Here is a 23,178-nt window from a genome sequence, read left to right on the forward strand (position 1 = left end):
CCGTAATTATAATTTTAATAATTAAAGCGTGTCTAAATATTGTAGTAGCAGCTATGGTAATGCTAATATTGATTATACCTGAAATTTAATGGTATTCAAAATGTAATGGTAATTAAAATGTAATGGTAATGAAATGTAATTGTATCTTGAATGCAATAACAATCATAACGATACTTAAAATTATGACGAAAACGGTAATCAAAATGATGCAAGGTTTCCAGGAGCGATCATATTAATGATAATTATAAAGATAGTAATTATTATAATGGTAAAGCTAATGTAATGATTATAGTTATTGTGATTTATTGTAATAAAGCTAATGTTTCCAGGATATCAGTAATGCTAATAGTAATTGTGATCATAAGGATTAGTTTAACGGTATTGCTATTGTGACGTTAATGATGAATATAATTATAATATTATAATACCAATTATGTAATGGTAATCATACCGATAATTCAAATCATAAAGGTGTCAAATAATGGCAATTATAATGACAGTAATAGCAAATACTATAATGGCAGTGACAATGTAATGATAATAATAACTATAATTACATGTAATGATTATGGTAATGGTAATTGTATTGATAGTGATTATTTTAATAGTAAAGCTATTGTACTGGCAATTTTACTTTAATTAATAATATTTTAATAGCGATAAGGACGCAAGAGTTGTAGTAGTAGGTAACTGTAATGATAATGGTAATGCTAAAATAGTGGTAATTATAACGATATTTACAATATGAGCATAAAACGAATGAAGTAATGGTAATATTGCTCACGATGATAATGGTAATCGTAAATATAACGATAATTGTACTAAAAGCGATTACATTTATAGTAATCGTATTTATAATGATAACTTTACTAGTAAAGATTACAGATATGGTACTAACAACAATAAGATGATGCTTATTGAATGATAATAATACTTAAATTACAATATGCTTATAACAATAATGATGCCATGAATGAAGTACTCATAAGGAAAATGGTAATGGTAAGGTTAATTGTAATTATAACGATAATGATGCCGATAGTGATAACTGTTGTGGTAATTATAATGTAAATGACAATGATAATGAAAACCACAATGCCAATAATGACGAAGACAATGATAAAGATATTGAAAAAAAAATCAAATTTGACTTTTCAAATACTAACTATTTTATACATGAAAAATATACAATATATTTACAAAAAATTTGCAATGTATTGATTTATAAATAAAACTTTTTGATTCCCTTAACAGCGAGACTGAAATTACCAGAGTTCACTGTCTATTACATCTAACGAAATGCCACAACCAGAAGTAAAAGTTAATGACTTTCAAGGAGGTTCCATTACAATTACACGAATTTTCAATTTCTCTTGATTCTAGTCTGACTTTTGGCAGGCATAGCTTAAATTGCGACTTAATTTTGTTTACCAAGGAAAAAACAAATCAAATTAGCATGGAGCTTTTTTCTTTTGTGGCACAAAAACTCACAGAGGATTGTTTGGCAAACCGAAATAAATGAAGCTTAATATAATTATGTCTATTTGAGCCTTCAATTTGCGGGCTGAAGATTGCATAGGAAGTGTATTTTGCGTTTTGTGTGCTGAACTCGAATTTATTCTGATGAGAATTATATTGTGTGATGTTAATCTACCAGGGAAAAATTGTAAAATATCTTTGCACATCTGCATGCCAAATATAGCAGTTGAATTTGCAATTATGGTTGAAATTTGCCTTTTTTCAACGTTTTCGCGAAAATACACTTAACGCAATGATTTAAGGTTAATTTAAAAAAATATATCAAATTTAACACATTTTTAAGTCTTTTAAGAAAATGGTACTTAAGGAAAATAAATAAAAAATTGAGGAGGGAGGCCAAATTGAACAAATCCTTCAAGGCTTCCGCTCCATTTCTTAAGGAAATTAATGAAACAAAAATGAGAAGGCAGTTAATTAACCAGTAAGTCTCTCTACAATATTGTATTTGGCTTATTTTCTGATAAAATAGTTCATGCATATATGGTTATATTTTTCTAGGCTGGAGGAACTATATTTTCTCTTAGAAGAATATTATAAAGTCTTTTGCAACATCATACATTTTTTTTACAATGAAAGGCATATGTAGACATGACTTTTTTAGCATCAAAAAAGATTAGAAACACATTTTTCAGTCAAAAATGTTAATAAATGTGAAATAAGTGATCCTGTGAGACACGTAATGCAAGGTTTTGGCCAAATAAGCATTATGGTTAATCATACGCCCCGATATAATTAAGCTGAAGCAATTTTTATTTAATTTTTTTAAATTTTCAATGAAAATTGTAAGCTCAAATAGATACGAGTAGTCGAACACATAAGGTTACTCATACGCCCTGTCGTCTTCAGCAGTTGAGACAAGTTATTTTTCAAACATTTCTACAATATTTTTGTGTTATCTGAATCATCTGTTGTACTTTTTAAATTTTGTCAAGGGCAAATATACAAAAATTATAAATAAGGAAAAATACAGATGTTATGCATACGTGTATTATTTGTGTTCAAAATAAGGTGGCCTAAAGAATTATATAACATAAATGAAGAAAACAATTCGCACAGCAAAAGAAGACTGCAAATAGATAACATTTAACGACCATTGCGGAAACTCGCCATAAAAAATAACTGATTTTTTCTAGATATTCCCTACATCCATAACTCCCACATTAAGCTTAGCTAAAATTAGATATCTCCAACAGCAATTGGAAGCAACGCAAAACGTAAACTGCAAAAGTAGCTAAAAGAATTCCGCAAACAATTTACAAGCAACAGCAGGGACACAGGTTTGATGTTCTGACATCGCGACAATTGTTGTAATGAAGCTGAGCACAATTTTCGCCATTTGGCTCCGACTTCACGGCGCGCGCTGCTGAGAAAATTACTTTCATTTACATGTGCACAACTCTATAATGAAAAGTTGAGCATTTTCAGAGGAAATCAGAAACGAAAGTGTAGTTACACCCACACAAACACACACACACAGGCATATAAACATTAAGCTTAGCATACTGAAGCATACCAACATTCTTGCGAGCTTGTGATTGTACGCAAAGCTATTGCCAGCGCAAGAAAAACAAATCACCGCAGAAATAAAAATAAATATCTCTGCGGATATGCGAATATCGTGACAAATCGTGGAGCACGCTTACAAGTCATGTAAGTGGAAAAATTGCTGAAACAAAAATGGAGAAAAAACTGGCGGAGACGCCAGAGTACATTGACTGTTGTGGTAATGCTACCGCAAATCACAAAAGAAACGCGAAAAACTGCCGAAAAGGAAATTAACTACAACAAAAGTAAGGAGAGTAGTAAAACAAAAGCTGGAGACTAGATTTGCTTGCCAAAAGCAATATACGCTATTTCTGATTTTCATGTAGCGTTTCCGAAGTAAATATTTTTTGTCACAAGCACATACAAACGCATATTAATGCAGTTTTACGTTGGGCTGATGCTTTATATTTTTTCAGCGCATACTTTCTTCTGCCTTTCAGCTTTACTTGTCGCAATACTTTGCTAGTATATTATAGAAACGTGCCTATATGCAAATACATCATTTCTGCGACAAGCACTGGCCACACAACATGCTCGCTGCTATTCCGCTATTTATTCATATTATTTATTCTTCTTCTCGCATTTACCCATTGGCATTGTACTTTGGCGCGTAAAGACAACAGAAACGTCAGCGACAGCTATGGTAGCATTTAACGGGGCTTCAACGGCAAACGGCAGCGATATGTGACCTTTTTGCACGCCAATCCCTCAATGTTTCAATGCCTAAACGTTTATTAAATCGATAGCCAGCAGACGACGGCCTAAGTGATGGCTCTGTTTGTTGTGGTACATGAGGCAAAGGAAAGCACTTAGCTGCCAGCCTTGCAGTGTGTCAAGCAATTAGATATTTATATAAATATTTAACATGCTTTATATGTGCATGTGTGTGTGTGTGCGGTTTTACCTTCAAGCATTTTATATTATATGTTACTGCGTGTGAAATTTTCTTTTTTAATTATATAATTTTGATTTTATTGCGGAGCGGATTTGAAGATTTAGTCGGTAAAATAAATATTTTATTGTTGTTGTAAGATATTGCATACATTTTTTAGTTATTTCTTGCTTTATTAAAAAAAATATACTTTTATGTTTCGGAGATTGTGTAAAAATATTTGTAATTTCTTAGCATACTTCTGGGAGTAATGCATGCGCTAGGCAATCCGATTACAGAATTAAATAACTCAGTCAATCCGAAAAGAGGTATAAAGCATGAATTATGTATTAGTAAGATGACAACAACAAATCCAAATGTGACTTTAAAATTTAGTTCTTCCAATTTTTCTGGCGATAATTGAAAACAAAGTTATTGAATTTATTTTTTTAATCACTTTTCCACATGATTTTGTCTTAAATTTGAAAGTATATTTCTTAACGAGATATTCGCTAATCGAAAAGTCTGCTAATTTCGCACTAATGCATTTCTCCCGTTCGATCTTCCTCTTTAGACCCAATATTTAGAAGAAAATAACCATTGAAAACACCTTGCTCACCATCTTTTGGCAGATAATTATATTAATTTACACTTTATTCGAAAATTCCTGATATCTAAAATAAGAAAAATTACAAAAGTACAGTAGAAATTTCAAAAGCAAATTTAATATATTTTGATATTACTTATACGCCATGGTGCATCTACAAGCAAAGAGCTATCTATATGGAGTCCACGAAATATGCTTATGTTACCTCGTGTTTTTTCATTTTTGAATACTAAAGCGAAGTATATGAGCTCGCTTAAAAATTAGTAGTGCAACAGGTGAGATTACTCATAAGCCCCAACCAAAACTCGACATGCATTAAAAATTACGTATACGCCATGTCATCTAACAAACTACCGGGAAATAAAACTCGAACCAATCCCGCAGATTTTGATATATCGATCTGAAATTTAGCACACATCCTTTACTCATGAAGAAGAAGCCCACTTGTTTTAATTGCTGAATACGGATCAATGTTGGACTAACTTGTCTTAAAAACTGAGAGAACAAAATGAAGTCTTTATATGAAAAATTTTTTTATTTATCAATATAACTTTACAAAATTCGGCATGGAATATTGCCAAGGGAATGGCTATAATGGCAAATTGTGTAAATCGGACTACTATAGCATATAGCTAACATACGAACTAACCAATCGAATCTCAAGTGCTTGCATGGAAAACTTTTTAATTTGACAATATATCTTTACTAAATTTGGCTTGGATTATTACCTAAAGTAAAGGTGCAATTTTTGTAGAAATTGGTTAGATCGGACTGTTATAGCATATAGCCGCCATACAAACTGGCTGATCAAAACCAAGTTCTTGTAAGACAACTTTTGCATTTGCGAATGATATTATAGCTTCGATGCAGCCAAAGTCAATGTTTTGCCTCGATTTATTTGCGATGGACATAATAAGAATATTTGCAACAGAAATCAAAATATTTTCTTGTTCTTTACAATATTTTTATGTTAAAAGTACACTAATGTGTATTATGTTAATTATTGAGCATATCTTTCGCTAACTGTAGAAAAACTGCCTAAAAAAAAATAGATTTAAATTAGATAAAAGTGAAAATATTACACTATTCAACATTTCATTTCTTTACATCATGAACCACTCACAACTAATATTTCCACCACGACTGTAGTGAATAACACCCTTCGCAAAATTTTGCGCACTTCTTTCCCCACAGCGACACACTGCTGCCGCACCGCTCGCTCACAGCCGCTATTGCTGTTGTTGTACGTCGATAATTGATTAGTAGAAACCTTCAGCAATCGTTTGCCATTGCCACTGCGACTGAGCTTTGCTTTAACAATCGCATATATAATTTCTATTTGCACAAACCTGCATCGATACCGACACAGGCAAACGTGTTTCTGATTTCAGCATTTGCTTTTGTTTCACCTCGTTATTTATTGGTTTTACTAGCTTTTATTGTCTATTTGTGCAACTGCCGCTCGGTTTTTATGCGCTGTAGGTGTTTGTTGTAATTGCGAAATGCGAAATGCGATGGGCGGTTCGATTTTATGTTTTTCGGGGGGAGGCTAGTTTGGAAGTGAGTTTCACTGCGGTTGTGTCAATTTGATTTCCATAATTTATTGTCGAGTGCAGGTTATGCAATGAACAATATTTGCTTGGTGTTTGAAAATACTTCCATAATCATTCGGCAGCGGAAATCGGTATATGTATGATGTTTAATATGTTCATATACTATATTACATACCAACTATACATATGTTTCATCTAAGGTCTGAATGTAATTGCTGAAATAACATTAGTAAAGATTTTTTTTTTTTTAATTAGATTGGGATGGAATTGGCGTTCCTGACATCTTTTTAAACTTTGTCTATTGAAGTTATTATAACAATTTCGAAATTATATGGCAGAACTTCATTACTTTTCAAGAAAATTTTAATTTAAGATTCAGTTCTAAAAAATAGATTCTATGAAATTTTAAAAATTTCCAAAAAAAAAAAAAATACTACTAAGCTCATATTAATCTCTATATGACAGTCCTAATAGAGCACTTATGAGAAAGAAGGTGAAATATCTAATCTTTATTAATTTTTAATTAGCAGCAGATCTGGAAGAATCTCAGTATTTTATTGATATTATGCCATTTCATGTTTATAGTGACATATTTTGATAAAATGTTGACATCAGGGCTAACATCTGAAATGTAGAGTTAAGGAAGGTCGCCAAATTTACATCATATTACAACTTTATGGTAACAGCGGGATGCATGAAATCCAGCCACAATCAATGAGAGAGGCAAAGGCAGGTGGAAACGAACCAACCTATAGGCCTATATGCTTAACTTCCATCCTGCTGAAAACGCTGGACATGCACATTAGGAACGCATCGCCTCCTGGATTCTTGTCCAAGGCGCAAGCGCGAGCAGCAGATAAGTAAAGACTGCACTACATACACTGGTTTTTAATATCGAAAGGGCTCTTTAATATAAGTAATACGCTCTTGGAGTATTCCTGGGCATTTGCGGAACGTTCAACAACGTCTCTGCGGAATCTATTATGAATAGTATCCACTCAATAAGTATTGATGCTGGGTGTCGGAAGTCTTTTGATCTCTAGAAGGATGCGAACAAATTGGAACGACGCTAGAACGACCAAGGAAGTCTGTGGAGGAACTTCTACCCTGAGGTAGTCGTGGTCAACAAACTTCCGTGGAAGCGCAACATGGTGAAAAGAGTGAAAAAAACCAGCAATGCTTTATATGCGCGTAGGGAGATGCTCGACACAACCTGAGGGTTTTTTCCTTCTTTCAAGCACTGGTCCTACACAGCTACATAAGGACCAAGTGGAGAAGAACCTGGCTTCACTTGGAATTGGCGCCACATAGCGAAAAGAAGAAACGACTGGCGCGCTGTTGTTAACTCGGCTATAATCGCGTAAGCGGTGTCGACGCCAATCAAGAAGAAGAAGAATATGGTGGACAGGCGTACAGAAATCCACCTTCCGGAAGAATATGGAAAGAATTCAGAGGTTCGCTGTGCTGTGCATAACATAGATTTAAGAAGAACTGCAACGGCGGCTCTTGAACTGATGCTAAACCTGCCCCCTATAAATCTCTTCACAGAAAACTGCGCAACAAATTTAGCGACCGACTACTGGTTGCAAGAGAATTTACGTATAGAGCCTTCGGGTATAGCTCGGTGGTAAATGCCGTTCGGCAAACACCGACTACAAGATCCCACTTTTCAACTGGGAAAGAAAGAAGGTTCAAAGTTAACATAGCAATATATGGTTAGCGTGTATGCTAACTATGCGCAACAATCTAAATATTTACTATTACAGAGTTCGCGGAGCTGGCATCTAATATCATTGTAGGCATTTCTAGAGTCAACAGCTACGTGGACAATGAAATAGTGAATCAGATTGCCAAGAATTGTGTACGGATAGCATCCGAAAACGTGATCAACATTGGGAAAAGCTCACAAGATCACAAAAAGACATTAACTTCGACTGAATCGAAATTATAAGACTTCTCACAGGTATTTGGTATTAGGTCTTCGACAATTCCTTCTGGGTATTATGAAATTCAAGTCAATACTATTAAGTAAAATTTGTTAAATTTGTCGTCGTTGCGTTATGTAATTATTGAAATACATATTTATTTCATGAAAGTAACAAAAATTTCAACGACTGCTGCACGTTTCGAAGCATTAAGGCTTCAGGGCATTTAATTTGTATTCAAAGTATTCACCACCAGATGTAATAAACGTAAACCGACGATTTTTGTACCTCTCGCACACTTTTCATTAGCACTATTTGTGATGGGCACCAGCTTGTTTAGCGAATTTTGTGCTATCTCTTTGACTGACTAAAGCCGGGTTTAACAGAGCGGCAATTTGGGAAAATAAGAAGAAATCACACGCAGTCAAATCTGGTGAATACGGTGTTTTATCGATGGTATTCGTTGCGTTTGCGTTGCGATTTGATGTGTAAAATCCATGAATTTCGATCGCTTCCGAGGGATGTTCTCGCGTTTGCCCCTCAATACGGGCAATTATAACTACTTTCTCCGGAACAAATTCATGATGCACCAAACCACGAATATGCGAAAAACAATGAGCATGATCTTGATTTCATACCCTAAATATCTACCAAAATCATTCGAGCAGACTCACAAGAGATGCTGAGCTCTTTTGCCGCGTGTCTAACACTTGCCTGACGGTTTCCAAGCACCTTCGCTTTTTTTTTTCAATTTCATCATATATATAATTTCATATAAGATTGGATAATGATAGAGTATAAAATAAATTCCACAGTAAATATGGACTTCTGAAATATATCAATTACAGCGTCACTCATTAGGCACACTTTTGGTATGAATCTTTGACAAATGTAAATATGATTACAAATTCGCTATCGAATTTCCTTTGCCCGCGGCGGTATGTAGCGTTTATATTTTTTTCGAATTTCAAGTTTTTGATGCCTCTTATACTCTTGCTACCGAGTACAATAGCTTCGTTTTGTTGTCGATATGTGATTTGAATATGAACTCAGACAACCTGAGCTATGCATTAGTTAAGCAAAGAGGCGTTTTTATTGTAGGGTTTTATTACTTATGAAATTTTAAGTGGGAGAAGATATCGTCTCTTAGTAATCTTTTTTAATAYATATATTTATATATTTTCAAAATAAATTTAAATAAAGATGTTAACAACTGGTTGTAAAACTGCTTATCAAATCAGTAATCTTCTAATAAAAATATAAATAAGCAATTGGAAAAAACTTACAGTAATCTATTCATTTAAAAAGCAAATAAAAAATGGCAAATATTTGTCTCAACTTTTTTGTTATTTTGTTAAAGGAATTTAAAAAAAATGTTATTTAAAAAGTGCACTGAACAAGAAAATTTCGCTTAATTATACAAGAATGTCATACCAAAGGTATTTCACTGATTTGTTGAAGCAATTAGCCAGAGAATACTGTAGTTTTAAAAGCAAAAAGACGGCGTGGTACAAAAATGAAAATCAACGCTAACCAGAAATCAAATAAATGCCACAAAATAAAGTCATATTTGTAAAACCAAATCAACAACAACACTAGCTATGCATATGTGTGCGTGTGTCTGTGGGTGTAAAGTAAACAAATAACACAAGCGCTATATAAAAGCGTTGAAGCGTACTGTAAATCGGCGTTGCACTGAAATGCAGAAAACCATAGAAATCAAATGAAACAAAGCTGCTGGATAAAGATTTATTTTATTTCGAATAATTATGTATTTATTGCTGCAGCGTAGCGTGCTTGCACTCAAAATGTGTAGGCGCGTTGCAAAATGTGCTTTGGAAAAAGTAACGAAATTTTTTTTATTTTCTTTTTTTGGGTTTTTAAATTTATTTAAAAATCTGATTTTGTGTGGGTACTTCTCATAGATATACTCCATGTCCAGTTCGACATCTTGTTGCTGTTGCTTTTGTAATTGCTGTTGCTGCAGCTGTTGCATTATTTTCAACTGAAATTCCAGCTGTTCCTTCTCTTTGTCCTTCTTGGTGCTCGGCGTGTTTTGGCGACGCGGACGATTCATCATCGGATCTTCCATTTGACGCGAGGCCTGCGCGCGCACTTGCGGCGGTGGACCAGGCGGTTTCTTCTTCTCCTTCTTTTTCTTCTTCTTCTGTTCGAACAGCGCCGCATTTGCGGAAGCAACAGTTGCTTCGCGTTCCATTTGTTGTTGCTTCTTCTTAGCCAAAGCAGCCGTTTGAAAATGCACCAGCGGTGAGCTGCGTCGCCGCACAGCCGCGGCATGCGCGCCAGTGCAGCGATGATCCGGTGTGCCGACACCGAAGAGACGGCGTATGCGCCGCTTGTTAATGAAGCCCAGGCCCGAGCTGAAGGTGGAGCTGGCGCCGCCTTCGCTGCCGGCGACCATTTGACTGAAGTTGCTGTCCAAATCGCACGAGCCACTGCCGCTGTTGAGCGTAACACCGCCTATGGTGCCGGCGGAGTCGGCGCCGCACGGAAATAGATATGTATTGAGTGTGCTCAGCGTGGAGGAGGTGAATTGGCGCGTCAGCTCAAAGCCGCCAAAGGCGCCGGCGGTGCTGCTACCGTTCGTGAAGTGCCAATCAAAGTTCGGCGGTCCGACGCCGGTTGTGGTGATCTGCGGCGGCGGTGGTTGGGTGTGATTCGTGTGCGCGTTCGCTGTTGGTGCTTGTGGTGGCAGAGCGACTGCGGTCGAACCGGTGGCGGTGGTGTGTTGCGAGATGCTCGTGTTGCTGGTGTTCGTATTCGAGTGCATGTTATTGTTGCTGTTGCTCCTATTCAAGTTGTTATTATGGATGCTGTTGGTGGTTGTGTTCGCGGCGTTATTGTTGTTTTGTTGCATGCGCGGTGCCGCACCGCTCGCCGTTTGCATATCGTACGAGTGCGGATTCACATATATGTGATTGTTGTTGTTATAATTGTGCTTTGCGCTGGCGTTGGTGACGCTTACGCTCAGCGTGTTTGCAGTTGTGCTACCGGTGGTGCCGCCAACAACAACAATGCCAGTGCCGCCCGTGTTGGTGTTGTTGTTGTTGTTGATATTCATATGCATATTCACCTGATTGATGTAGTGCGCGATGCTGGCGTGTTGCGCTTGTGCGGTGCCGCCGCCACCGCCACCGCCGCCAACAACTATGTTATTGTTGTTGTTATTTTGTGCGTCTTGCGTTTGCTGGTGTCGACTGCCGCGCGGTGCAATAATCGCCACAGCCGGCACGCCCAAGTGATGTTGCGATTGCTGCCGGGCAGCTGGTGGGCGCGGCGGCATAATGGGTACAATGGGCAATGGCGGCAGTTGTGGCGGCTCGCGCTCGCGTCGCAAGTGTAGCGCGGCAGCGGCGCCGAACATGTGCGGCGGAAATTGTAGATGTTCTTGTTGTTGTTGTTGTTGTTGTTGGGCCTGAGGCCGTTGTCGTTGTGGACTGTTATTGTTGCTATGCTCTCCTTGTTGTTGTTGTTGACGCTGCGGTGCAACGCTGTTGCCGTTGTTGCTGGCGGTGGATGAGCTGCCACCGCCACCTCCGCCGCAGCAATCGCAAGCACCGGCACCATGTGATCCCATGGTATAGCCGTGGAGTTTATCTTAAAATAGAGGTGTGGTGAGTTTTTATTTATTTGTTGCTGTTGGAGTGCTGTGCGTTAAAAGTTGCGCTTTGATATTTCTGTTTGTTATCACTTATTCTCAAGCAATTGTGCTGGTTTTTGAATAATTTTCAGTTGTAAGTTTGGGGTAGCATAATTGGTTATCTTTTCTAGAAATGTCTTGTTGCTGATTGCTTTCAAAAGTGGTTTTGAAACCGTTTCGAAGTTTTCTTAATATATTTCGGCGTTAAATTGAAATGTGTTTATTGCGTCGCTTATTTCTTTGTGCATTTTCAAGTTTGATATCAGAATTCACAAATTCATTACGAATTCACCACAAAGTGGTAATTAAAACGCGTATTTGTTGTTTTTACTAACTTTTTGTATAATTTTCAGGAAAAGTATCTTCACTTATTTTATCTGCTGACTTTTTGCATATATGCATATCTCAAAACAGCGTGGTTAGTTTTAAAAATGTTCAGTGTTATACTTCATGCGTATTTGTTATAGTAGTACTGGTGTTTGCAAACTTGTTATAAAGTAGCCATTTATTTTCATATTTGTGGTGAAATTTTAAAATGCCCTATGTGCATTTCTCTCGAGTGCAATTTTGTTTAAATTTGTGCACCTACGCATAGTATAAATAATGTTAACGGAGTTTTTAAAAAACAAGCATTTCTGCAGCGAGTTCTCTAAATTATGAGTTTACCACTATGCAAAATTTGTCAATTGTAATTCCGTATTTACCATTGCAATGAACTTATGTGCGAAGTCTAAATTTAAAATTTTATGTTTAAAAAACAAAGACAGTTAATTTTTTGCTATTGCGCAGAAAAGAAACTTTTTCACCACGGTGTGGTGAGTTTCTCAAAAATGCGTTTGGTTGACTTAGCATACACTACCATCACATAAATTTTAGTTTCTTTGTAAATACTTTGTTATTTTAGTTGTTATGGAGCTTTCTTGTTAAAGTATTGTTTTTTGTTTTTTTTTTTTTTTTTTTTAAATTTTTTTTTTTTTTTTTTTTTTTTTTTTTTTTTTTTTTTGTGTTTGGTTTAATGGAATGTTTACTGGCAGTTAACGTTCAGCGTGCTTATTTCACTGATATTTTTTTTTTTTTTTGGTGCTACCATTATTTCTCAGCACACAGTTATTACAATATTTATTTTTTATATTTTTTTCATACTTTATAGTATATTTGTGGGCGTATATGCGTTAAGCTTATTTTGTTGTCGTGGTGAATAAAATTTTTTTAACTTTTGTGCATATTTTATTTTAATTATGAAGCTAGTTTTGCTTTCCGAAAACATTTCTTTCGATGTACTTAACCAAAATTGCTTTGACATTTAATATTTGTATCCGTATAAGCCACTTGATATCACAGCAGTTGCGCAATTTGTTAAAAGCTAAGTGTGCATTATTATTTATAATTTATTATTGGTAATTTCTTTTTAATTTCTGTACAGTTTTATTTTAACTGTATTTATTATAGATATTTTCCTTAGCAATCAAACAACAGTGGCGGAATTTCGAAAATGTCTAGGTGTCGCGCCAACACGCTATAAACTAAGCCAATACTAAGCACTAAGCAATTGAAAAAACTTACTGTCATTTAGCATTATTGTTTATTGAAAAATATTTTTATTTTTATTTACTTAAATTTTTTTTGTTTTAAGTTTTGTAAACTTATATTTTCACACACGCACATGCATTTTTATTTGCTGAATTGCATAGCAACTGTTGCAAGGTCAGATTTTTGTAACTCCTCTTTTTCTTTGCATGTTTTTAGGCGTTGTCACATGTTGTTGCATTCGAGCCACATTATTCCATTTTTTTGTCATTTACTGGATTGCTGCATTTATCATATAAATATATAATATATATATATATATATTTTTTTTTTTCGAACATCACACAACTTTCACTTTATATGTTGCATCACGAATGCTAAATTTGCATACTTTTAGGCGCAGAAGTGATTAGCAGCTATATGTGCTTTTAGTATTATTTTGTAATTTAGATTTAAAGCATATTTTCTTTACTTTTTGGTTATATTATTTATTTAATATTCTTTCTTTAAATCACCAGCTTACAAAGCTCTTTTCGACTCACTGAAGTTTGCTATTTTTTTTTTGCTATAACTCCACTTTTCACAAAACGCTTTGCTACCACAATCGGTCATAGAATTTCAAATCTCGACGGCGCCAGCAGCGACCAGCACACATGCACACGCACGCACAGACACTTGAACGGTGAACTTTTAAATCGGTTAGTAGTGCCATCAGTGGCTGTTGAAGACACACGACATTCATCAGATTTCACGGCTACATTTGCGGCTCACAGAGTTCAACTCAGCTCCGCATAGCGTTCGGCACAGCACAGCACTCAACGCTGGTAGTTCACCGCATTCGTTTGGCAACAAACAACAAATAAATCGCATCAACTTCACTTCGCTTCGCGTAACCAGTCTGTGAGCCAATAAGCCAAGCAACCAACCAGCCAGCTAGCGAACCGTCAAACCAAACTAACTGAAGAGCTGAGCTGAGCGAATGAGCATGCATACGGCATAGTTAGGCCATTCAAGCAACAAAACACTTGTCGACGACCAACACAACAACTGCACAAAAAACGAAGAGCGCCGAGTAATTCTCATATTTCCTTTTGCTGCTTTGCAACAATTCAACTTCAACTACTTTACTTCCTTTATTCGCCAGTCTACTCCATATGGCAGCCAGACCGTGGCTTGTGGCGCTTCCGCTGCGGCGGTTGCTGTTATTTTGTTGCTCACTCGTGCGAAGGCGACGTCACAGCAGCACTGCCAGTGTTCGGGAAAGTGGTTTAAGGAGCCATAGCCGATTGTCGTAACTCGCTCTCTCTCTCTCTCTCTCTCTCTGTGCTCTTTGCAGCATGTTAACTGTCAAAGTGACAGCCAACTAAACGCGCCAGTTTATAATTCTTACTTCCACCTCCTTTTTCCTTTTTTGTTTTTGTGAATTTCATTTACTCACATCCGTACTTTGTTGTTATTCTCTTTTTCGCCATGCATTGCTTTGCGCTCACTGAATGTCACACTGCGCGCTCTCATTTCACATTTCTGTTCTCTCATCTGCAACATCTCCACGCTTCCTTTACTCCTCTACCTTCTTTGCCTGTTATTCGTTTAGTAAAACGCTCCCACGGCAACACTTTTAGGCGAAAGAGCAATCCATGGCGGAGCGTAAGCGTCCAGGCGTACAGCCTTTGGGTATAGGTTACTAGCGTAGGTTCGAGCTGTTCCTTGAGTCAGCTAGCGGAACTGTGGGGTGTGTGTTGTGAGCAAAACGTGCTAAATTCTTTTCTTCTTGTTGGTTCTTGCTCAAGTGCAGGAGGCCAACTGTCAGTCAACAGCGAAGACAAATAAAAAAATCTAAACGGCAAAAAGTAGCTAAAGAAGCTGCATAAATGGGAGACATACGCCAATTGAGCAGCACGTGCTTCCAGGCAGTACCGTTATTTTTAATACAAATTCTCACGTGTCACTTTGATTGCCACTTTTGTTTATGAACAATATTTCATCCACTACGATAACTTTTTTATTTCTTTGCCTAGACTTAGTAAAATTTTAATCTCACTTTTGAAAATCCTCTTACTTTTTAAACCCAAAAAAGTCTCCAGAGCAACCATGATCTCTCCCTCCATGCTAAGAAACCGCTTGGGTTTAGTAATCCAGAAAACTGGCGATTTATCAGAAAGATAATACGGCTGTATGACGAACTATACAATGTCGTTGACTCTGTGAAATATAGAATAAGGGGCAAGTGATAGAAAGACGAAACAAAAAAATATTAATCACCCTAGATGTGAACAATGCTCTCAACTAAGCAAAATGGGCAAACATAATCATGACATATAAGCTTCTCAATATCTTATGGAAATTATTACTAGTAATTCGAAACTCTAAAGGTACTAAGAGCTACTCTATTTCGAGTAGAGTACTGTAAGGCTCGATTCTCGAAAGGAGTGAAATTAATTGCATATGCAGACAATCATGACAAAACTGAAACATATAGAGCAGAGTAGGTGTCCACCAGTCCGTGCTTTAGAGAAGAGTTAAGAGGTCAAAAGGGTAATATGTTTTAAAGTTTTTTTTTTTCTTGTGCATTTTCTGTTCTCTTATACCCCTAAAAAACTTTACCACTGGAAGGTTTCGAAAAAGGCCCAAATATAATAATACCGCTCGACGTTCGGAGCGCTCGGAGTGCACACCTGGCACTTTAAACGCGTTTTTCTCAAACACGCACTTTTTTCAACTGGCGGATATGATTCCGGTCGAACTACTCAACCGATTTTCTTAATTTTTTTTTTTAAATTTCAGATTATTTTTTATAAGTTGTTGACAATGTTATGACAAATCCTATGTAAAAAAAACATGGGGAAAAATTTAAAAAAAAAAACGACGTTAATTACTTTTTTACTTATCAACATTTTTTCATGAATAAATTTAAGAATAAATTGGGTTTTTTATGTTTCAGATGATCTAAACATGAGAAATCGTGTCCGCCATAAAAAAATTTCGAAAAAATGTGTTTATAGACTCCACGATATACATCATGATATGTGAAAAAAGTTCTATTGTAGAATAAAAATTTCTTTGAAAAAAATGTCAAAAACACCAGCCAGATTACACTACTGACCCCTTAAATGTCTTATCACTTCCACGAAGTAAAACTTAATCAGAAGGTTCCGTGGGAGAGTCTGTAGGTTAGGTTTAGTGCATTGAAGTTCCGCACTTCGACTTTTGATGCTTCCCTCTACTTAAAAAAAAGTACACGAGTGGCACAAAGCAATCGGTGGTTCATCCACCGAACAATCCCGAACGTACCGGAATTCTATGTGGATAATATATAATTAATACCTTTGAGCATCATGCTATGCAATAGATTTTACATCTTCGTTATTTTATAAACTTTTTTCTTGAATAGAAATAGTGTATACTTACGATATAAGCTTTTACTGCTGAATATGTGAGTTGTTAAGAACCGAAGTTGGTTGAGTATTATACAGAAACGATAGAAATATGTATTTTATATAAAAGTTAGATCTATCTGCTATAAAATAGGACAGACCTCGACAACCTGATATTTTGAAATAAGCTTAGACCATATATCAAGCAGATTTTTTCGATTTTCGTAGAAATGAAGAAATTAACTAATTGTTCAATTTGTGTTAAATTGATAATAGATTGCAATAAAAATTACCATAACGGACTAGAAATGTGAGAAAACCAATTTTTTTTTTTTTTTTGTCTAAAGCAGCTAAGGCTTAGATCAACTATTCTTTTCGAGGTTGAAGATATATCATACATATATTTTACATTAAAATATATACTAAATGTCCAAAAAGTAAAATTTTGAAGAATTGTTGTGTAGGGAACAACGTACGCCATCAAAAAGGCTACTAAATGTACTTTCTTAACTAGAATTTGTAAAAGTAAAAACGCAAAATTCCAAACTCCACAAACACCAATGACCTTGAGTCATTAGCTGTAAATATGGACTGCGAACTCCCTGAAAATGATGTCGGCCGGCTTCAATGTCAAGCATGGCGATAAGGGTCTCTAAATCACGGCTTACAATGAAACCCACAATTTTCACACAACTGTATTTAATATATACATATGTACAAACATACAGATAAGCGTTTACAAATGCAATAATTCACTTGAAATACGTTGTTGCTGGAAAACAACTTGCCTGCATATACAGCCGACAACACATGTGGGGCTGTGAAGCCTTGCGGGCCCATCGCATGTAATCGCCACAGACGTTCATTGCCTCAATGCGCCATAAATCTACTGCAATGTGCCACAAGGTGCTGCAAATGCAACGTCAACCGCTGTGGTGGTTATGGTGGTGGCGGTGTGGGGACTGCGAATGAAGACATTAGCTCTAGGTGTGCAGGGGGTGCGAAAGAGGGGGAAAAATTATACAGTTAGCAACGCTGCGATTGACATTGCCATGGTCATGATGAAGGTTGGAAACTTAAAAAACTGACTGTAACTGTATATGTGTGTGGTGTGCAGGTGTGGGCGTGTGCACATAAATTTATGTTCGAATACTTGTTTGTGTGTGTGTGCGGGTGATTGCTGCGCGAATTGTATTTTGCTGATGAATCGCTGGCGTGAATCAAACAAATAGATTTATAGCTCAACGCCAAATGTTATTATAGCCTGCTGGCTGCCATGGCTGCGATTGATGTTATTGCTATTGGTGATTTCTGCTGTAAACAGCGCTCTGATTCGTTTATCTGTGTAGGTTTAAGCGAAATTGATTTTCATTTGATTTGATAGGAATTTTCTTCTGCTAAAGATTTTGCAGATAAGATTTGTGTTTAGTCTTTTAAGGTTTTTAGAGTAGAGGAATTTATTTTATATGTATATAAAGGAAATTTAAAATTCATGTTTAATTTTGTATTGGTATTTTTTTAATTAATTTAATTTCTTGATTAATCACTCGACAATTATTTTAAATTTATTTTATGTCAAACAGAAATATTGCTCGAAAATAAACCCGAGACCTTTCAACAGGCGGCGCTCATTAACATGGCATGCTTGGTGCACTAAGGTCCACTCCAACCAGACACTAAACTCCATCTTACACCTAGTGCCCGTAAACATCGTCAGAAGGTGTATGGCTGCGAAAGTTCAGACTCAGACAATCTGGGTTCTTAAAAGAACACTATCTGAGCAATGGGATATCCTCAAACACTTTGGTTTCATACCGGACCAATTGCATCTTGGAGTCGCCAAACCAAGCTCTGGCGGCTCCTTCTCTAAATTTGTGGGTGGGAAGAGCCGTTGGAGGAGAGGGGCAGCGTATTTACGGATGGATCAAAGCTTGGTAGGAACAACTCCATCTACAGACGTCCTGACTATTACAATGTCGGCCTCCTTAAGAGAAGTAATATTTCACTCAGATAGCAAAGCGGAGATATTAACTTTAAACTCTTTAAGAGTATGTTAAGGGTTGTTCGATATCATTGGCTTGGAGTGTCTTTTTGATAAGACTGGTACGGGGGCCATAGCTTTATAATTGCTGATGAGCTAGCAAATAAAGGCTCCCTTAATCATATACTCGTATCACTACCATATAATAATTTTTCTTAATACATATACTCATATGACAAGCAGAGTTTCAAATAGGAAGAAAGAAGGAAGAAACCAAACCAAATTTTGACAATTTGTTACAGAAAATTCATGGTTATAGTCGAATTAGAGCGATCTAACACTACAAAAGGAACCAACCCCAAATATTATAAGTTATTAAATAACATTTAACTTCTGGCTTTATGACGCTTTTGTTGGCAAACATAATTACTGCAATTCCACTTTACTACTATGAAATGATTTTTCCTCTTAACACCCATCAAGCCCTGCTCTGCTCGAATGCTTAATTTAGTACCGACAGATGGTGGCATAATTACACCACTAATGATGGCAATTAGTGCCGGGTTGTGGTTCCCATTTCCGTAGTGACTTTCCTTTAATAATTTACGGTTTAGCGAAATAAGTAGCTTCTTTTGGTTTGATGTTGAAGGTAGTCAAAGGGAGTATTTATTGGCACAAGTCCTGCTTATTTTGTACGCTAGTTCAACACTTAATATGCAGTGATGCAGTTTTAAATTTTATTCGGTGAGTTTTTGAGTAAAAGTTCACAGAAATGAAATAGAAAAAGTTTAGATTTTAATAACTTTTTTATTAAGCACAGTCTACGCCAACAATCTTAAGAACATTAACGAGCTTAAGGCAAACATACGAGCTCTGGTAATGGCTATACTATCCGGGAGGGTCGAAACGGTAAAGCCAAGATTGGTCCGGATAAATTTTTAGGGTCCAATTTAAATATCTAAAAATTCTCAACATTATGACAAACTTGGCGAGAGAAAAAATAAAAGCCAAAAAGAAAAAAAAAATTAAAAAGTTGCCACTTGGTCAAAAAATAATTCACGGCTCCGGGAAATTGACAACAAAAAATTTAAGTTGTTGCCACCTAACTATAAATTAAATTTCAAGCAAAATGAATATTTAACTAAAAATTTGCTACACAACTTTTTATTATATTTAAATCAAAATAAAGAGTCAACCAAGAATTCGTTTTGAAAAATACTTATTGCCACCTAACTAAAAATTCAATTTTATTAAAAATAACTATTCAACTCGAAATTTTTTTAACATTTTTTATTAAAGTTAAAGTGATATTTACTGCCAAAAATGCATAGAGTTGCCACCTAACTAGGAATAAAATTTTATTCAAAATAGACATTCAGCTAGGAATTCGTTTTTAAAACTTTATTTGTTTTTAGAACAAGTTATATTTGCAGCAAAAAAGATCAAAGAGTTGCCACCTAACAATAATATAAATTTTCTTCAAAATAAATATTCAACTAGAAAATTGTTTTTAAAATTTTGTTTAGTTTAATGCCTAGTAAAAATTTGCAACAACAAAAAAGTAAAGAGTTGCCACCTAACCAAAAATTAAATTATACGCAAAGCAAATGCTCTACTAAGAATTCCTTTTTGAAATTTTGTTTAATTTAAGGTTACGTGAAATTTACAACAACAAAAGTAAAAAAGAGTTGCCACATAACTAGAGAAAGTTTAAAAGTGTTGATTTAAGGCACGAAATTTAAACAAAATTAATATTCAATTAGGAATTTGTTCATAAAAAATTATAACTTTAAGTCAACTTGAAATTTACCAAAAAAATATTCAAAGGGTTACCAACTATCTAAAATTTTATTGTCAATCAAAATAAAAATTTAACTAGAAATTTGCAATTTTGAGGCTCCATACTGTTTTTATTAACTTTAAATTAGGTTTAAGGTAAAGCAGGGTTGCCACCTTTGTAAGATTAATGAATGGTCAGTTTCTAATGACCGTTTAAGAAAAAATTTCCCGCAGTTAACGAATAAGCTATTAACTAAAATAATAAATAAAAATTAACGTTGCCACCTAGTTTAAAAACATACTATTTAAGATTTCTTAATTTATTGTCAAAACTTTTCAGTTTTTTATTATTTATTCACTCTTACTGTCTTTCGAATTAAAAAAAAATCTGTTTTTCCGCTTCCTTAATGTCTATTTAGCATCCATATAACTGGTAAGTAAGTTAAACGGTCATAACAGAGAGTAAAGCTTAAGCTTTATATCAACACTTTTTTTTTCTAAATTACATATAAAACAATTTACAAAAATATAATAATATTAAAAATAGCAAAAGGTATATTTACATCATTTTTATGCCATCCTGCATGACAAACTCCTTCTGTCTGTAGAGGTTTTTGAAGAAATGTCAGGTAAACGTAAGAGCGGAGAAAATTTTAAGCACAAGAATCGAAATCGGAGATTTAAGTGAACAAAGAAAGCAACAACCCACGAAATAGAAAAAAGTTAAAGTTAGAATTTTTAGAAATCAACTTTAATAAAAATTTCCACAAACTTAACAATACGAAAGCAGCTACTTAAAAAATTATGTAAAAAGTATTCAAAATTTAAAAAAATAAAATAAAGGATAGTCAACAGCCAAGCTCTATAGCACTTCTGGCTACAAAACAGCCTACCTCTTCTTTTTGTGCCGCATCTCGGCAGGGGAGCGCACATTCTGTGCCGATTGCATTCTCGATGAAACGCTACACTGGAAGGATGCCTGCACTGGCGAGGCGCACCAATAGCGCCAACCAAAGCAATCACAAACGGCAGCCGATGAGTAATGGAGCAATCGTTGTAATCGAAGTAATTATATTGTTGGCAGTAATTGGTAATTATGATTCCAACCGCGGCGTTAACGGCATTTAACGATGTTTGGCGTTGTCGTCGGTGTTGGTGTGGACGGCGGCCGTTGCAGGCACAACCGTTTACCGTTAGATGTTGCACCGACATGCGTATGGTTGTGTAAGTGTGTGTATGGCAGGCATGCAGACACGGCACGCGCGTTCGTGTGTGTGTGAGGGAGAGTAAGTAAGAGTGGAGTAGAAGCGTAAGTTGGTGGAGTGCGTGTAATGCGTGAGCGTAGACAAGTAGTGGGTGTGGCAAGTTGTAAAGCCAAAATTTGGGGGACCACAGAAAAATCACAGTTATAGATTAGAGCGCCTAAAGAAGTGAGATTTTGGGTGGATATAAAACGGTGAGCATGTGTGTGTGTGTGTGTATATGTGGCTGGGCGTTTTGTTAAGAAAAAATCATGTGTGCGCGGGTATGTGTGAATTTAAGTGGCAAGTGTAAAGTGCAGGTGCTTGCTTACATACTTTTAAGCGCTACATTTTAATTTGGAAGCAGCGCAGGAGTTTTGATTTGGATTTTTTTTTTTTTTTAATATTTTTCCCTTTTTGCGCGAATATTTGCACTTTTCCACAAATGTTTATTTATTTTATTTTATTTGTTTTTTCAATTAATTTTTACAAAAATTTTAAATTTTATTATTGTTATTTTTTTTTAATTTTATTTTAATTTTTTTCTTTAATTAATATTTTTTTTGTGGTAGTTATAAGCTTAATTTGAAATTTCTCTATGCTATCTTGCAAACTTTAAGCTGACTTTACTTCTATTTTTCACCTTTTTTTTCTTCCTTTCAATACAAGTTTTTTTTTTTGCTTTTCAACGATTACACAATCACACTGAGCCGCACACGCGCCCGCTATTTCACACGCGTCAACTTGCCACTGTCGAAAGTTGGAAATTTATGATTTTTTCACATATCGGAAATATGATTGCGAAACGGCTTTTGCACATACGCACACATGCACACACACAAACATAAAATAGAATATACTTTTAACGCGACACACGCCGTTGTTGTTGGAAATGCAACATTTCGCGTACAACAAAAATGCTGATAAGCAGCCAGCAAGCGCTCATATATGCTTTAGACGTGTAACACTTCCTTCTTCTTGTTGCGCTGAACTAATTTAATTTTAAGCTTTGCCACACTTAGCTGTCCATTGCAATGACACAGTGGCGGCGTGCGATTCTTTTACCCCCTATTTCTCAATTTGTTTCAAATAATGCAATTTTATATTCTTTATGTCACTTACAAGCTGTGAAAGTGTAGCAATGCTAGTGGAAGGTGCGTTAGCCACGCCACTGCCGCGCTGTTGCCAGCCTTGACTCTGAGGTAATTAGTAAATGTGACAGAAATGTGAAAGAAATAGAAAATAAAACATGGACTGGCCGCGTAAAGAAGAGGTGCATTTGTGTTAAAATAAAGGAAAGGCGGTAATACATATTGGAATAGAAAGTTTGCTTTCCAATATATTAAAAGTCATTTTGTGCTTAAACTGTTAGTAGCACCAATAACATGATGCGATTGTCAATATTTCCAGCAACTGAAACACCCTGTATTTTACTTTTGTTTTTCCTCGCTCAAGTGTTTTTACAACATAATCTAATGGACACTGGACTGGTGTGACAATTCTCTCAGCTACTGAAGCACTTGGTCAGGAAAGTCTCAAGAATAATTTGTCTTTAATTTACATTTAATTATCATA

At 35.7% G+C, this 23,178-nt stretch overlaps 2 protein-coding genes across 4 annotated transcripts in view; both read right to left on the minus strand.

Annotated features, from left to right (window-relative positions):
• Positions 1 to 11,638, minus strand: part of LOC108976098 (transcription factor stalky) — a 28,899-nt gene extending 17,261 nt beyond the window's left edge. Inside the window, exon 1 of the mRNA XM_018945010.1 lies at positions 9,949 to 11,638. Within this exon, the coding sequence (XP_018800555.1) occupies positions 9,949 to 11,638 (1,690 nt within the window). The remainder of the gene's footprint in view (positions 1 to 9,948) is intronic.
• LOC108976120 (potassium voltage-gated channel protein Shaker) overlaps positions 1 to 23,178 on the minus strand; it is a 354,344-nt gene that overhangs the window by 245,170 nt on the left and 85,996 nt on the right. Inside the window, exons 1-3 of one of the 3 annotated variants that reach the window (XM_018945034.1) lie at positions 22,247 to 22,321; positions 21,256 to 21,341; positions 20,926 to 20,964 (exon numbers count right to left, since the gene is read on the minus strand). The exons of 1 other annotated variant lie outside the window; for it this stretch is intronic. In XM_018945034.1, the coding sequence (XP_018800579.1) occupies positions 20,926 to 20,964; positions 21,256 to 21,311 (95 nt within the window). In that variant the 5' untranslated portion in view covers positions 21,312 to 21,341; positions 22,247 to 22,321. Of the gene's footprint in view, positions 1 to 20,925; positions 20,965 to 21,255; positions 21,355 to 22,246; positions 22,322 to 23,178 lie in introns of those variants that run through there. One more of the 3 variants, XM_018945035.1, reaches the window with a different exon arrangement.

This window comes from Bactrocera latifrons, unplaced genomic scaffold (genome assembly GCF_001853355.1).
Source record: "Bactrocera latifrons isolate USDA-ARS-PBARC rearing strain unplaced genomic scaffold, ASM185335v1 scaffold_73, whole genome shotgun sequence".
Lineage (NCBI taxonomy): Eukaryota > Metazoa > Arthropoda > Insecta > Diptera > Tephritidae > Bactrocera > Bactrocera latifrons.